The 15,803-nt window shown below is 44.2% G+C and overlaps 1 protein-coding gene across 2 annotated transcripts in view; it reads left to right on the top strand.

Annotated features, from left to right (window-relative positions):
- The window catches only part of GLS (glutaminase), a 356,615-nt gene that overhangs the window by 76,738 nt on the left and 264,074 nt on the right, over positions 1–15,803 (top strand). For both annotated transcript variants that reach the window (XM_069983572.1, XM_069983573.1), the window contains exon 4: positions 4,460–4,589. In XM_069983572.1, the coding sequence (XP_069839673.1) occupies positions 4,460–4,589 (130 nt within the window). The remainder of the gene's footprint in view (positions 1–4,459; positions 4,590–15,803) is intronic.

Raw genomic sequence — 15,803 nt, 5'->3', positions numbered from 1 at the left:
GAACGACCTCCTCCCAGTAGGCCATGTAAATATTGGCCAGAGAAGGTGAAAAACTAGCGCCCATAGGGCAGCCAAGTATCTGAAAATAAAAATCATCAAGAAACTGAAAAAAATTGTTGGTTAGAAGGAAACGTGTAACGGTGAGGACAAAGTCCGATAACTCCCTGCCATAATTGCTATACTTGCCGATGTGGAAAGCCAAGGCCTGAATGGCCATTTCATGGGGGATATTGGAATAAAGAGCTACAACATCACAGGATAACCGACGCGTTCTCCGTAATGGGTAATTTTTCCACACTGGCAAGCAGACTTTTGCTATCTCTGACATATCCCATCGTCCTCACTGCAAGAGGTTGGAGCAGATCATCCAACCAAATGCACAGTCTCTCAAGAAGAGAGCCTATGCCAGAGACAATGGGACGTAGAGGTGGTGGGAACTGATTTTTGTGGATTTTTGGTAAAGCATGAAAAATTGGCACTACAGGAAACATAGGCAGAAGATATTGCCGCTGTTTGTCATTCAGAACCCCCACCTCTACGCCAGTGTCCAATATGTTAATGAGGTGCTATATAGATGACCTCCTCCTGGTGTGGCAGGGGTCAGAGAGTCAGGCTACGGATCTGGTGCGTTATTTAAATGCCAACACCCTGAATTTAAAATTCACCGCGCAATTTGAGCCTACGTCCATTTCTTTTTTGGATGTCAAGCTGCATTTCGCGGATGGCAAAATTGCCACTATATTTGTATCGCAAACCAACTGCGGGTAATGGGTGGTTACATGCCAGAAGCAGTCATCCCCCCCATGTCACTAGGAATCTCCCAATTGGGGAATTTATCCGCCTTATCCGTACCTGTTCAGATCATGCGGTTTATCAGATGGGTGCTCAGAGTTTGGAGCAGAGACTTCAGGCTAGGGGGTCCAAAATCCACGTTAAGAGGGCTCGCCATATAGCAGAGCAGAAAGACAGAGTATCATTTACAAGATAGAGGTGGTGACTTACACGCAGATGAGATTAAAAGGTCTAGTGATAACTGTGGCATTACCTTCTCAACTAATTATAGCCCACAATATAATGATATACGGAACATTATAAAAAAATATTTACCGTTACTTTTTTCTGATCGTAAGTGTTAACAGATCTTAGGCAACGGGTTAAGATACGTTGCACGTAGAGGTCTGTCTTTGGGTAATTTGTTGTCCCCGAGTGACATTAGTAACAGTTCACAGCCACATACACAAATTTGGCTGAAAACCACGGGCTTCTTTCCGTGTGCGGTACCGCGATGCGGCATGTGTCGTTATGTAATTAAAAAATCTACAGTGGTGTCATCCAGTACGGGCTGAGAGTTCAGGATCCGATCCTGTCTTAACTGCAATTCCTCTCACACAGTGTACGTTGCTCACTGCATGGTGTGTGATTTGCAGTATGTGGGATCGAGTATCAGGAAGCTCAAAACCCGCATAGGAGAACACTTGTCTGACATTAAGATGTCCACTTCATTTCGCAGTATCCGTTCACTCTCTGGCCTTGCTAGACATTATGTTGAGTGTCATGCAGGGGACACGAGTGGTTTGAAAGTCTCCGCTATTGAAAGGATTAGTAGACCTAAACGTGGGGGTGACTGGACTCGTATGGTTAGAAAGAGGGAGGCACTTTGGATTCTTAATCTGAATACCAGGTTCCCTAAAGGGTTATATTACAAATCTGACTTATATTATATCTATTGAGTTAAATATATAGTTATTTTGTTTAGTTTATGGTTTTCTAATATGTATATGATTGCTGTTTGGTGCTACACTTCTATGTGCAATGTAAATAGTCATGTGACTTATCTGAAGTGGATGCTAAGGTGTATGCAGTTTTTTGGTGGGCGGTCCTATCCAGTCCTATCTGTATTTAATGAAGTTGTAACTATGCTACTATTGCCATGATTAAGGGGTTTTTACCCTGCAACGCATCGGCGTGTCTTTTAACCAGTTTTGTTATTTTATGTTTTGTGACGTCTAAAGGTATTGATTTTTATGAAGCTGCGGATGCACACATTTTTCCTATCTTTGATAAGTCGGGTTGCGGCCCACAATACAGCACCCGCGAGTTCTCAAGCTACGGAGATCCACATATTAGGTGAGTGGGTGAGCTGACTAAATCATCTTCTGTCTTATGCTTAAACAAGCAAACCACAAAGGCAAAATAGTTATGTTGTCGTTCAAAATAGTTTTTCAGCATGTCGAAAATAAATTGTTGGTCTTTGAGAGATAATTCGCTAATCGGTTTGTAAAATTAGAAATCTTTCAGTCATTCGTAAAAAGGTTTATAAAAAGTAGGTGTGTCGTTTGGTCATGATCACCTCGGCGAACGATTTAAGCGACCATGTAACGACCGCAAAAAAATCGTTACACTACATATCGTTTACGTTCCCACGTGTGTTGTATTATCGTTCCCTAAAAGAATAGTTTAGTGATCGTTAACGTTCGGTCGTTGGAGCGAGTTTATGAACTATAATCGCTCAATGGAATAGGGCCTTTAGGGTATGTTCTCACAGAGTAAATCACTTCTTTGAGCAGCGGAGGAGTGCGCGCTCTCCCATAGACTGGCTATGGCACATTGAGGCAGGCAGGATTTCGCCTGATTAATAAAAGGAGTGGGGGAGGGGCCAGTTTGAGCCTGAGGATATCCTATTGAGAAGGGGGAGCCACAAAGGGCCCCAAGCTCTTTTGGTAGGGATCAGTAAATTTGGATAAACATTTTCCTTACTCTTCCAGTTAAAAAAAAGTGTGACGTGTGTAAGATCTATTGCCTCCTTATCGAAAAAATACATACAAATCCACGCCATAGTTAGCTGAGGGGGAGGGAGGGAGTAGTAATCTCTAAATGTGTCAAAATTAGACATGCAAAGGGGGGGGGGTTGTCAAGGTAACTGGAGATAGTTAAAATTAGTAGAAGGTGTTGAGTTACCCTTGGGGACAAGGCTAGAATAAGGAATAGACTCTGGATGGTGTAGGTTGCCCAGGGTTGCCCCCTGGTGATGGAGATGTAAACAAATACATAAAAAAATTAAGGCTGAAATTAGAAATTCAATTTTTTTCAGTTGGCTTTTTTTACTGGATTAACCAATTCTAACTATACATATTTGGATATGTCTATTTTTTTATGTGAAAAATAAAATAAAGTTTATTATAAAGAAAAAAAGTTGTTAACCAGGAGCTGGAGGTATGGCATGGGGACTATTCAATTCCCGCTCAAATAATGTACCAGGTGGAAATTCCAAATTACACAGTTGGTATTTTGACAAGTGCTCACCAGCCTATTCGAGAATGTTCCACAACTGGCAGTAGAGAGTCACATTGCTCTGGAAACTAATCTAAGCTGCTAGGATGATGCATCACAGAGAAAATTGATAGCAAGATTTACCTTTTTTTTCAGAACGTCCTTGGCTGGTAAAATGGTGCGCTTAGATAATTTAGCTTTGACCATTTTCAGGCTTTCTCCATTCCGCCTGCATATCTTTCACATTATCTCCCACTGTGAAAGCCCTAGGCCCTCTAGATGTGGAAGCTGGTGACTGAACCTCTTCAGGGTGGACTTCTGACTGTACTGCCTTCAGCAGTCGGTGGACGTTCTTCACAGGGAAGTTCCCTCTAGAGGTCTCAGCCTCCCCTTCTGAGGGAGATAACACAATCTACAGATCACAAATATTAATAAGAATAATCTGTTCCTTCATAGATGATTGCTCAGAAATCTACACCTGCTTTGGCGTATAGGAAGACAGGGAAAGGGGGTGGGGTTGCAGATTGGAAATTAAAAACATTACAAAGTAATATAACTTATATTTATTCTGTCCACATTTGTGGACCCGCACATGTGGCCAGAAAAGAAGCCCATTGTTTTCTGTGGCCCCATACACACATCCATGGGTGTTTCTAATCTGTGTTGGGGCTGTGATCCATACCAAAAAAAAAACAACAAAACAATCAAGCCAAAAATCATTAAACAATGGCCATAGTTGCAGGCCATATTCCAGGAGACTGCTCATCTGGGTAGGTTGTGTATAGCCACATCAACCATTAATAGCATAAATCCGCAGCAACCAGCCACAGCAGAAGTATGACACCGCCCACTACTCGAGGGTCCAGGATGAATAGCCGAATGGATGGAGAAAAAAAAGGTCCTTCTGCGCAGGCTGTTATTCTCACACACGCCAGAAAATACTCAGAAAAAAGAAACAGACTAGAAAATAGGAACATTTCAGTATGTGTCTCTAATGAGTAAAAACAAATCGAGGCAATACATTTCCTTTTTTTATTTTTTATTTTTTTTAGCCATGATGTTTGTGTAAACACAGTGCACATAAAATAAAAATACATTTTATTTTATGTTGTTGGTGTGTGTGTTTTTTTTTTTTTACTAACTGCATTTCACCTGTTTTGTTTTTTGTTTTTTTTTGTTTTTGTTATAGGTGTGTTCAAAGTAACATTGTGCTACTAACACAGGCATTTCGAAGAAAATTTGTCATACCAGACTTTATGTCCTTTACATCACACATCGATGAACTGTTTGAAAGTGCTAAGAAATTATCAGGTGGAAAGGTACTGAATGTGTTTTTTGCAACTTTTATACTCGCATTATTGTGTAAATTGTGTGAATTTTGCTGTTGCGTTTCACTTTCACCTTGGATACATTCAAATTGTTACCGTATTTGGCCCTTTTAAATCATTAATATTCATTTTACCAGAGGTAGGTAGTATAGTGGAGCCTGTCTGATACAATATATATTTTGTTTTTATATTTTGTATTGTCAATACTTTGCTGATTTTATTTATCTTTCAATAGTATCTGTCAATAGTAGCTCTACAGTGTAATAATGGCTTCTAATAGTCCTATCACTTAGAGCGATAATCTGCAGTGTCCTGTTCTGTGTTTTTAGCTGACAACAGCCGTCTCTAAAGTGACAGGTTGCTCGCCACTCGCAGTCCTGTCTCTGCCAGTGATTGGCTAAGCGACCTGTCACAAAGCTTAAGTGGTGGCTACTGTGATTGTGGAACATTGAGCATGACACTGGTGAATGTGGATAGGTAAGTATAATCTTTATTGGTTTTATATGTAAAACAAGGTCTGCACAGAGATTGCTAATTGGGCCAATTTGTTGGGCCATGTAATATGGCCCTAAATACAAAACTGAACTGGAACATTGTATATCTAGTTTAATTTATTTAGGCACACTAATACTGTATCTCTTTGACCTCCACTCTTGTCTGCCAACTCTGGGTGGTCTGGGCCACCAAGCTAAGCACCAATGCTACACCAGTGCTTTTGTGGCAGAACTATTCAAAATCTGTCCTTACTCATGGAAAGTCTACTGACACTCAGAATCCCTAAGGTCTTACCTCAATGATCCAGTAGAGCGTTCCTAAAGGCCTTTTTACACAGGCAAATTTAGTTAACAAGCATTTCTCTTCTCGCCCTATGACGGCACCCCTGGAGAGGACCACCTCCTATTCCCATTGGACAGGAAACAGAACACTGGACCTTAAAAGAATCGCCTCCTCTCACCACACCAGTTACTGTTTCCTGTCCCATGGGAGCAGGACATGGAGGGTCTCCTCCAGGGACCTTCATAGGGCTGAGGGATCACCGGCAGACGGGTACCGGCTCCTGAGGTATTTATACCTGAAGACTGAGGCCCGTCCAGCACCTCCAGATGATCGGGCCCCGCGCGTCTCCCGGCCCCTCTGGCGTCCGTCCCGGTGAGTAGACGGCGGGGATGCGCATGCGCGAACTGGGGGACGCAGGAACGCAATGACGCAGTGGCGCGATGACGTAATGACGTCGGCGCAGCGTCCCCACGTGTCGCGGCGCGCTCCCGGAAGCCGTGATGACGCGGGACGGGCTTCCGGAGGGGGGATGTCCCTATAGGCCTTGCTCTATAGGCCCAGGCCACGGCTTGCCGGGGGTGACGGCGGGAGGGTGTGCCGCATCAGCGCCGCGGCGGGGGCGGGGTCAGCCGGCCCTAGGTGCATTGGCGCCATATTTAAAGCAGCAGAGCTCAGAGTGCCTTGCACCTGCATAAAGAGCCTGCTGCTAGGAAGACGGTTACTGTGTGCTGTGCTGTGCTTTGCTGTGCTGTGCTTTACTGTGCTTTGCTGTGCCAGCTGTGGGGACCTGAGACCAATCCTGGGTCAGATGGAGTCCCAGGGCGCTGAACAATCCCAGACCTCTGCTACAGATAATCCAGCGGTATGGTGTGGTAAGAGGGGTTCTCCCCATATATGTATTTTAAACACACTATCTTATCAGGATGTTATGGTTTGTATTTTAGGAGGGATCCTCTAAAAAGGAGCGTACTAAGATTAAGGAGTGTCCGGTCTGCAGAAAGAGGCTTAGTAGTTCATACAATAAGATCTTGTGTGGGGGGTGCATGAACCGAGTATTAGAAGATCAAGGACCATCCTTCATTAGAAACATGAGAGACATGGTTAGGCAAGAAATCAGGGTAGGTAGAAGTATCTTGTTTCATCATTTAAATTTCGCTTTAGCTCCCCTCTACGAGTGTACTTATTGTTGTATTTCTGCAGGCCTCTCTACCCTCTCGCCCAACTTCCTCTGAGACGCCTGGAGTCAGCATTAACCCACCTCCTGACTCTCAGCCACTGGTCATTGCGGGACCAAGTCAGCAGATGGATCCCTCTCCTATAAATGAGGAAGATCAGGATCTATCACTAGAGGTGGACGATCAGGGTGAAGTAGCCTCTGATCCAGAGGAGATCTCAGGGGAGGACTCTGCAGGGTCACTATTACCAATTGAATCCATAGACGCTCTCATTAAAAATGTCAGACTAACTATGGAGATTGACGATACCCCTCAACCCAGATCCGTACAGGACATTATGTTTGAGGGGTTAGCCCCAAAAAAGAGACTGGTGTTTCCAGTACACCAGAGTATTAAGACTCTTATCTGTCACGAGTGGGCTAATCCAGACCGGAAATTCTTTATCCCACGGGCTGTAAGTCTGGTATTACATCTATCTTTGAAGAAAACTATGTAATATGACACTTATATTGATTCTAACCTTTTTCCTATTTTTAGTACAAAAGGAAATATCCCTTCGGTCAGGAGGATTGTGAATCCTGGGAGGGGGCCCCTAAGATAGATCATCCAGTGGCGAAGATCTCAAAAAAGAATGCACTGCCCTTCGAGGACACAGCAGTGCTTAAAGACCCTCTAGATAAAAGAGCCGATATATATTTAAAGAAGTCTTGGGAAGCATCCACATCCGCATTCAAGCCTTTGATTGCGACGACTTCAGTAGCTAGGTCACTAAAAATGTGGATGACTGAACTTAAAGATAAAGTCAAGGAGAGTAATCCAAATCAGGACTTTAATCAGGCATTTACTACGATTGACAATGCTGTGTCATTTATTTCAGAAGCATCAGCAGATGCCCTAAAGCTGTCAGCCCGATCAGCGGCCCTTTCAAACTCAGCCCGAAGATCTATATGGGTAAAGGAGTGGAAGGGTGATACCACATCAAAGGCCAAGCTATGTGGAGTCCCATGTGAAGGGAAGCTTCTATTTGGGTCTGCCCTGGAGTCTATCCTAGAAAAGGCCTCTGACAGAAAGAAGGGATTCCCCCTTATACCCCAACAGACCAGTAGACCATTCAGGGGAAGAGGTAGGAGACCTAGGGGGGGAAATGTCAGTAGTAGGAAAGATTGGCGACCTCAGAAGAAGAATAAGGGTTTTCTCTTTCCTTCTTCTGACAAAAAGGCCCCTCAATGACATGAGGTCCCTGTGGGAGGGCGTTTAGCTTGTTATTTTTCACAGTGGTGTACAATTTCTGGTAGCACTTTTGTGTTGGATACAATAAAATTTGGCCTTAAAATTTCTTTTTCGTCCTCCCCAGGGGAAAGATTTGTATGTACTGACCTGTCATCAGACCCTGACAAACACATGGCTCTTCTAGCTGAGATCCATTCCCTTCTAAATAAAAAAGTGCTTATCCCGGTTCCCGGGGAACAGAGGGGAGTGGGATTCTACTCCACTTTGTTTCTTGTGAAAAAGCCCAATGGTTCATACAGAACAATAATTAATCTCAAGCCACTAAACAGGGCCCTTACTTACGAGAGGTTCAGAATGGAGTCAATATCTTCTGCTATTCTGAATCTCTCGGAAAACTGCTTTATGGCCACCATCGATCTCAGGGATGCTTATTATCATATTCCTATGCATCCTGACCATTACAGATTTCTGAGAGTGGCGGTGAACATGGGCTCAGAGTTTTCTCATTTCCAGTTTACAGCCATGCCATTTGGTATCTCTCAAGCTCCCAGAGCATTCACCAAGGTAATGGCAGAAGTCATGGCACATGTGAGAGAAAGGAATATCATCGTTGTCCCCTACCTTGATGACTTTCTGATTATTAACAATTCACAGATGGCCCTAGAGGCAGATATTAGATTCATAGAGTCAGTTTTTTTCTCTCTGGGATGGGAAGTCAATGAGGAAAAATCCAACAAAACGCCTAGCCAGCGGTGTAAATTCCTGGGGATCTACCTAGACTCCAGGGTTCAAAGATCCTTTCTCCCAGAGAATAAGATCTTACAGGTCCAGACAAGAATCAGGCAGCTCTCGGCTGATCCCCTTACTACTATGAGGTCAGCCATGTCATTGTTAGGACTCTTGACTTCTTGTATCCAGGCAGTACCGTGGGCACAGTATCACACCAGAAGGCTCCAGTGTCAAATTCTGTCTGAATGGGATGGCGTAACTGATTCCCTAGATTCCCCTTTTTCTCTATCTCCACAGACTTTAAGATCCCTGTCCTGGTGGGAGCAACGGGAACATCTAGACAAGGGCCTTCCATGGAACATCACGGAAGTAAAGACTATTACAACAGACGCCAGTCCTTCTGGATGGGGGGCTCATACGGGACCTCTTCTTCTACAAGGGAAATGGAGCCCGGAAGAAGCCAGAGAATCCCAAAACGTACGGGAGTTAAAGGCAGTTTTTCTCTCTTTAATACAGGCACTACCAGAGCTTCAAGGGAGAAACGTAAGGGTACTGTCGGACAACGCGGCGGCAGTAGCCTACCTAAATCACCAAGGTGGAACCAGATCAACCGACCTGATGAGGATCACACACCATATCTTCAGGTTGGCAGAACCTCATTTTCTTTCTCTGACAGCACTACACCTAAAAGGATCAGACAATACAACAGCGGACTTCCTCAGCAGGAACAAGCTAAAACAAGGAGAATGGGAACTATCCCAGGAGGTTTTCCATCAAATCTGCAGTCTCTGGGGGACCCCGAAAGCAGACCTGTTCGCCACCAGGACGAACAGAAAAGTAAGAGAATTTTATTCCCTGTCTCAGAAGGACAACCCCGCTGCCATAGACGCACTAGCACAGAATTGGGACAGCGGCCTCCTTTACGCCTTCCCACCGATCAGGCTTCTATCTCGGGTGATACGCAAAATCAGGCAGGACAAAGCAGACGTCATTCTGGTTGCTCCCTTCTGGCCCAGAAGGGTGTGGTTCGCCTGGTTGAGGAGACTGTCGATAGCAGACCCCTGGGTGCTTCCGGAGAGACGGGATCTCCTACACCAGGGACCAGTACTTCACCCGACAGCACAGAACCTTCACTTAACAGCCTGGCGTGTGAAAGGCAGCTTCTGATTGACAGAGGACTATCCCCTCAGGTGATATCCACACTTTTAGCCAGCCGAAAGAGGGTTACATCAGCCATTTACCTGAGAACTTGGAAGGCCTTTTGTAGGTACGTGAACCAGCCAATCAATGTAATTGCTCCTCCTAATATTCCACTAATTCTGGACTTTCTACAGGAGGGTCTTAACATGAACTTGAGACCAAGCACTATAAAAGTTCAAATTTCAGCCCTTAGTGCACTTTTTGATTTCAGATTGGCTGAACATCCATGGGTAAAAAGGTTCACAAAAGCTGCAACTAGACTGGCTCCCAGTATAAAATCAAGACTCCCTCCTTGGGACTTAAATATAGTGTTATCAGGACTGACCATTTCTCCATTCGAGCCAATGTTAGAATTACCTATCAGGCTGCTATCCTGGAAACTTGCCTTCTTGCTCGCTATCACATCAGCCCGAAGGGTTAGCGAGATCAGAGCCTTCTCCATCAACCCTCCATACATGACAATTAGGGATGATAGAATTATCTTATCTCCTGACCCTGCCTTTCTCCCAAAGGTGGTATCCAATTTCCACAGGTCCCAGGAGGTAGTTCTTCCCTCATTTTGCACTAATCCATCCAACGATAGAGAGGCAGCCTTTCATACATTGGACGTTAGGCGTATTCTGTTACACTATCTGGAGGTCACTAGGGATTGGAGACAGACTGATAATCTCTTAGTATCCTTCCAGGGAAAGAACAAGGGTAAAGCAGCTACCTCACAAACCATCGCTAGATGGGTAAAACAGGCCATAGGGGAATGCTATAGATCCAGTGGGAAGGATATCCCCGTAGGGTTTGGGGCACACTCCACCAGAGCAGTAGCCACTTCCTGGGCAGAGAGGGCATCAGTCACATTAGAGCAGATCTGTAGGACCGCTACTTGGAGCACTCCACACACCTTCTTTAGACATTACAGATTACAACTATCGTCAACAGAGGACTTGACGTTTGGTAGAAGGGTACTGCACGCAGTGGTCCCTCCCTAGGCGGGGGAAATTCCTAATCTAATCTCCAGGGGTGCCGTCATAGGGCGAGAAGAGAAAACAAGAATTACTAACCGGTAATGTCTTTTCTTTGAGCCCATGACGGCACCCCGCCTAATACCCGCCCTTGAAAGAGAGATGACATACCTTGACGTAGTTAATGTATGTTTAGATGTATATACTTTATTTAAAAAAAAAAAAAAAAAAAAAGCGTATATATATATATATAGACATATAAAGATGTATATAGAGGTAGATATATACAATTGGATATATGCAGATATTATATAACACAGTTAGTATGCTATGTTGTGTTTGTTAAAAAGATTCGCTCCTAGGATCCTTGCAAAGAACTGGTGTGGTGAGAGGAGGCGATTCTTTTAAGGTCCAGTGTTCTGTTTCCTGTCCAATGGGAATAGGAGGTGGTCCTCTCCAGGGGTGCCGTCATGGGCTCAAAGAAAAGACATTACCGGTTAGTAATTCTTGTTTTCTAGTAAAGCTCAGCCATCAGCCTGTGAAAAAAGTCCCAGAGAAAAGCGCCAATGCCCAATCTGCTGATTTTATCTTCTGTGCAGGCGTAATCATTGATATGTAAGAAAAAAAAATCATTGATATGTGCAGCACATCTCTGCTGTAAACTGCTGTAGGAGTTCTATTCAATATATATGGTTTGAGTTTACACTGACCCTGAAGTAGTATGGATGCATCAGAGCTGCAGTATTGGTTTTTTATTGTAAACTCCCACCATATATATTGAATAGAACTGCTTGTAATCCAAATCCACTCTTAAACCAAAGCAAGTTTTCCCATAAGAAATTACTGAAATGCAGACAATTGGTTCCACACCCCAAAAATAGTGAATTTATATTCTGAATAACATGTAAAACAAATGAAACAAACATTTAAAAACAGCTGAATATGTCCCATTATAAGTTACTGTACAGTATGGAAATCAGCATGTGGTGTATAATATATTATAGAGTAAGTGCAGAAACCTGAAAAACAGCCGCAATTTGTAGATACAGAATGGAACTGTAGATGCCCATAATGCAGGACCGTAGTACAACAGGCTCGAATAGAGAAGGAGGGCTGCTGTCAGAGGTCTGTGTGGTCACATGACAGCAATGGGAAAGGGGGTATTTTCAGCATGGACCAATCAGAGCTGACAGAGACTGCAGGGAGCATGAAGGAATGAGCAGGGCAGATGTGGGCACATACATGCAGCACTCTCTGTCTGGGGAGAGAGGGGTTACAGCTATGAAGAGATTACCTCCACAGTCCTGTCCCCTGATGCAAGCCCCAACCTGAAGTGGATCTGCCATGATTTGGAATGTGAGGGAGACTTCCTGGGTCAGAGTACAGTGCTGTAGACCACACTGTGCATGCCAAGCCCCTCCCCCACTCGCCCTCCCGCCCAGTACAGGGAGCTCTTAAAACAAGTCACAATTTTGAAAAACTGAGCTCTTAAACCAAGTTACTCTTAAACCAAGGTACCACTGTGTGTATATATATATGAACACCTACAGCAGTTAACACTGAAGTAGTATGGACGCATCAAAGCTGCAGTATTGGTGTCAGTGTAAACTGCTGTAGGTGTTTTATTCAATGTATATCGTTGAAGTTTACACTGACACCAATACTGCAGCTCTGGTGGGTGATGTGGGGGTCGGAGACTGGCAGTTCTGGGCTCAAACCTTTCCTATTTCAAAGGTATTTAAGATCCCCAAGTAATTTAGTTTTTTGGCCAGACCCCGGACTTCTCCTTTAACATATTGTTAAATAGCACAAAACATACTGGGGTCCAGTATAACATAAACTTATGTTACGTTGGAGGGAGGTTTTTACTATGTGTAGACTGTGTTACTAGGAAGAAGGGAGGCCTCTGCTATATATTAAACTGTATTCCAACATTATATGAAGCAGACACCTCAGTCTCCCTCAGAAATGCATAGAGCAGAGGCCTACCCTTCCACGAGTACTAGCTTTGCCACTGGACTGGTGGTGGATTGCTTAGAGCCAAATCTAGACACCTGTGAGGTACTGACAGGGTTGTGCACTGCTGGGACTGAGTAACGTAGGACATACCTGGCAGGGGGGCCTTGCCCCCTGTGGCGGCTTGGGCTGGGATGGGCGGAAGGATCTGTGAAAGTTCCCATGGTGCAGTGGGCTGAGGAGCTGCAGGCTAGATTTGGCCTACAGAGCTTGTGATTCACACATGTGCCTTAGTCAGTCTGCCCAATCATAGAGAAAAGTATGGCTGTACTGCCAGCACTGATGTTTGAAAACAACCCATTGGACCCCAGATATGCCGCTTTAAAGAAAAACAAGTCTCTAACATGCTGATACATCTGTATAGCGCATAGGGTTTTTTTGCCTTTTCCCGTGGCACTGTTTCCATGATAGTAGGAGTTTCATCCATAGGCTACTAAGTTATTTTGGTGTACTTCTACCCCCAGTGACCACATTGCACTACTAATATCAGCAGAGTGGGCTGGCTGGGGCGGCTGTTAGGGATATATCAGCAGGTTAGGGACTTTTAACCTACTAATAGTTTCTCTATAACCCATTCACTATATTCTACCAGATTTTATAATTTCCCACAAGTCTTCCCTTAAAGCCACTCTGTACCCTCAATCTGCCCCCTCCCCCCCCCCCCCCCCAAACTGCTTGTACCGTTGGATAGCTGCTTTTAATCCAAGATCTGTCCTGGGGTGCATTTAGCAGGAAATGCAGCTGTTGTCTTGAAAAACAACTTTTAAACTTGTAGCCCTGTGTCAAATTGGCGTGGCCTAGAGTGTTTGTGCCCTAGGCTGCTTTCCGTTCCTCCACCCCGCCCTCTTCACCATGAGAAATGCCTCTGGGCAGGATTTCTTCTATTCATCACTTGTCTAAGCAGTGCACATGTGCTGGATTGTTAAGGCACATGTGAGTTTAGACAAGTGTAGACTAGTTGAAATCCTACCTGAGGCATTCCTAAAGGTGGAGAGGTGGTGTAGGCCTAGGGCACAGACACTCTAGGCCACACCAGTTTGACACAGCACTGCCGGTTTAAAAGTTTTTTTTTAGGACAATAGCTGCATCACCTGCTGAACGGACCACAGGACAGATCTTGGATTAAAAGCAGCTGTCCGACTGTACAAGTAGTTTTTTTTTTTTTTTGGGGGGGGGGGGGGGGGCAGTTTGGAAGTACAGAGTCGCTTTAATCAAAGAGATCCTTACTAGAGATGAGCGAACCTCCATCTGAACCACATTGTTCTGCATTTGATTAGCGGTGGCTGCTGAAGTTGGATACAGCTCTAAGGTTGTCTGGAAAACATGGATACAGCCAATGACTATATCCATGTTTTCCACATAGCCTCAGGGCTTTATTCAACTTCAGTAGCCACCGCTAATCAAATGCAGAACGATCGGGTTCGGATGGACTTGAGCATGCTCAAGGTTCGCTCATCTCTAATCCTTACTTTATAGAGGCACTGCTGTTATAACAAAAGAAAAAACTTTTGATATGCCACTTCTTGACCAGTCAGGGTCTGAGTATGTTTTCTCCTGCCTCTGTGTCACAAAACAAAGATGGTCAAATAATATAACTCTATGGGACTGTCTCTGTCTCTTGAATTCAGAGGGGGCAGAGAACTTATCTTGGCAGCAACAGAATACCCAGGGAAACACTGAAGGGACAACGCTGCGCCAGTTATTGCTTGTCACTGCAGATATGAGTTTGTTTTGTAATTGGTGACGAAAAATGGTTAACAGTGGACCTTGAGGAGGCCAAAGGGTTAACTTAAGAGAAACAGATCGCTGATCCCAGGGTCACCAGCCAAACGATAACACTGCCGATTTAAAGCGCTCAGTGCAGTGAAATCCTAGGTGCATTGCTCCCTGGGAAACATGAAGCTGTGGAGCCTCATTTGAGTCTCAAAACACAGGACTAGCCAGATATCCCTCCGGGAAGGACCCAGCCAAGGGGCGGCTCCTGTAGGCAGATCAGCGATCTGTTTCTCTTATGGCTTTACTAGGCATTGCTCCTGAAACAACAGAAGAGATTGCACAAATCGAATAGAAAAATATAACAAAAATCTTTATTGGAAATTATAAATTAATAAAATTACACAGAGTATAGTATGGGATAAAACACAGAGGTCAAAACCAGGCGGGGAGGAAGATATCGGCGTGGTACGTGTAGGTGAAAACCCAGTTATATTTAGTGGGTGAGATAATTATTATCACATCTAGTGGTCACTAATGGTATGGAAGCTATAAGCCAAATACACAAACCCAGGGAGGTGCCTGAGAAAATCATAGGCTACAAAAAAAATCACATTAAGGAGGAGGGGGGCTGTATGCAACCCCTCTACAGGCTAATCCCAATGGAAATATTGGTGAAAAACCAATCAGTGAAATCTGGCTTTTGTGCCAGGCGGGTGGTAGGATTTCAGTGTGGTATTTCCTGTGTTCACTGAGTTACTTGTATTATGGATGTAATGTACAGATTTCACTGATTGGTTTTTCACCAATATTTCCATTGGGATTAGCCTGTAGAGGGGTTGCATACAGCCCCCCTCCTCCTTAATGTGATTTTTTGTAGCCTATGATTTTCTCAGGCACCTCCCTGGGTTTGTGTATTTGGCTTATAGCTTCCATACCATTAGTGACCACTAGATGGTGCTGTTGTGATAATAATTATCTCACCCACTAAATATAACTGGGTTTTCACCTACACGTACCACGCCGATATCTTCCTTCCCGCCTGGTTTTGACCTCTGTGTTTTATCCCATACTATACTCTGTGTAATTTTATTAATTTATAATTTCCAATAAAGATTTTTGTTATATTTTTCTATTCGATTTGTGCAATCTCTTCTGTTGTTTCTTGATCTATATGTTGCGCTATAAAACGTATGTGGCAGGACTTTTTTGGAGTTGTAGGCATTGCTCCTACCTAGCCAGAATCCTGCTGCACACTGATGAGGGGCAACACCCCGAAACAGCTGTCTGTGGATGGATACTTGGCCTTGGTTTTCCCTTGATTGCAGTGTTCACATATTTAAGTGTGTGTATTGGCACTTTGTTTTATGCCTTGAGAAAGGCTTCTGTGTATAGCCGAAACGTCGCAA

This window comes from Dendropsophus ebraccatus, chromosome 9 (genome assembly GCF_027789765.1).
Source record: "Dendropsophus ebraccatus isolate aDenEbr1 chromosome 9, aDenEbr1.pat, whole genome shotgun sequence".
NCBI classification, from domain to species: Eukaryota; Metazoa; Chordata; class Amphibia; order Anura; family Hylidae; genus Dendropsophus; species Dendropsophus ebraccatus.
This window is presented reverse-complemented; position numbering and strand designations above follow the sequence as displayed.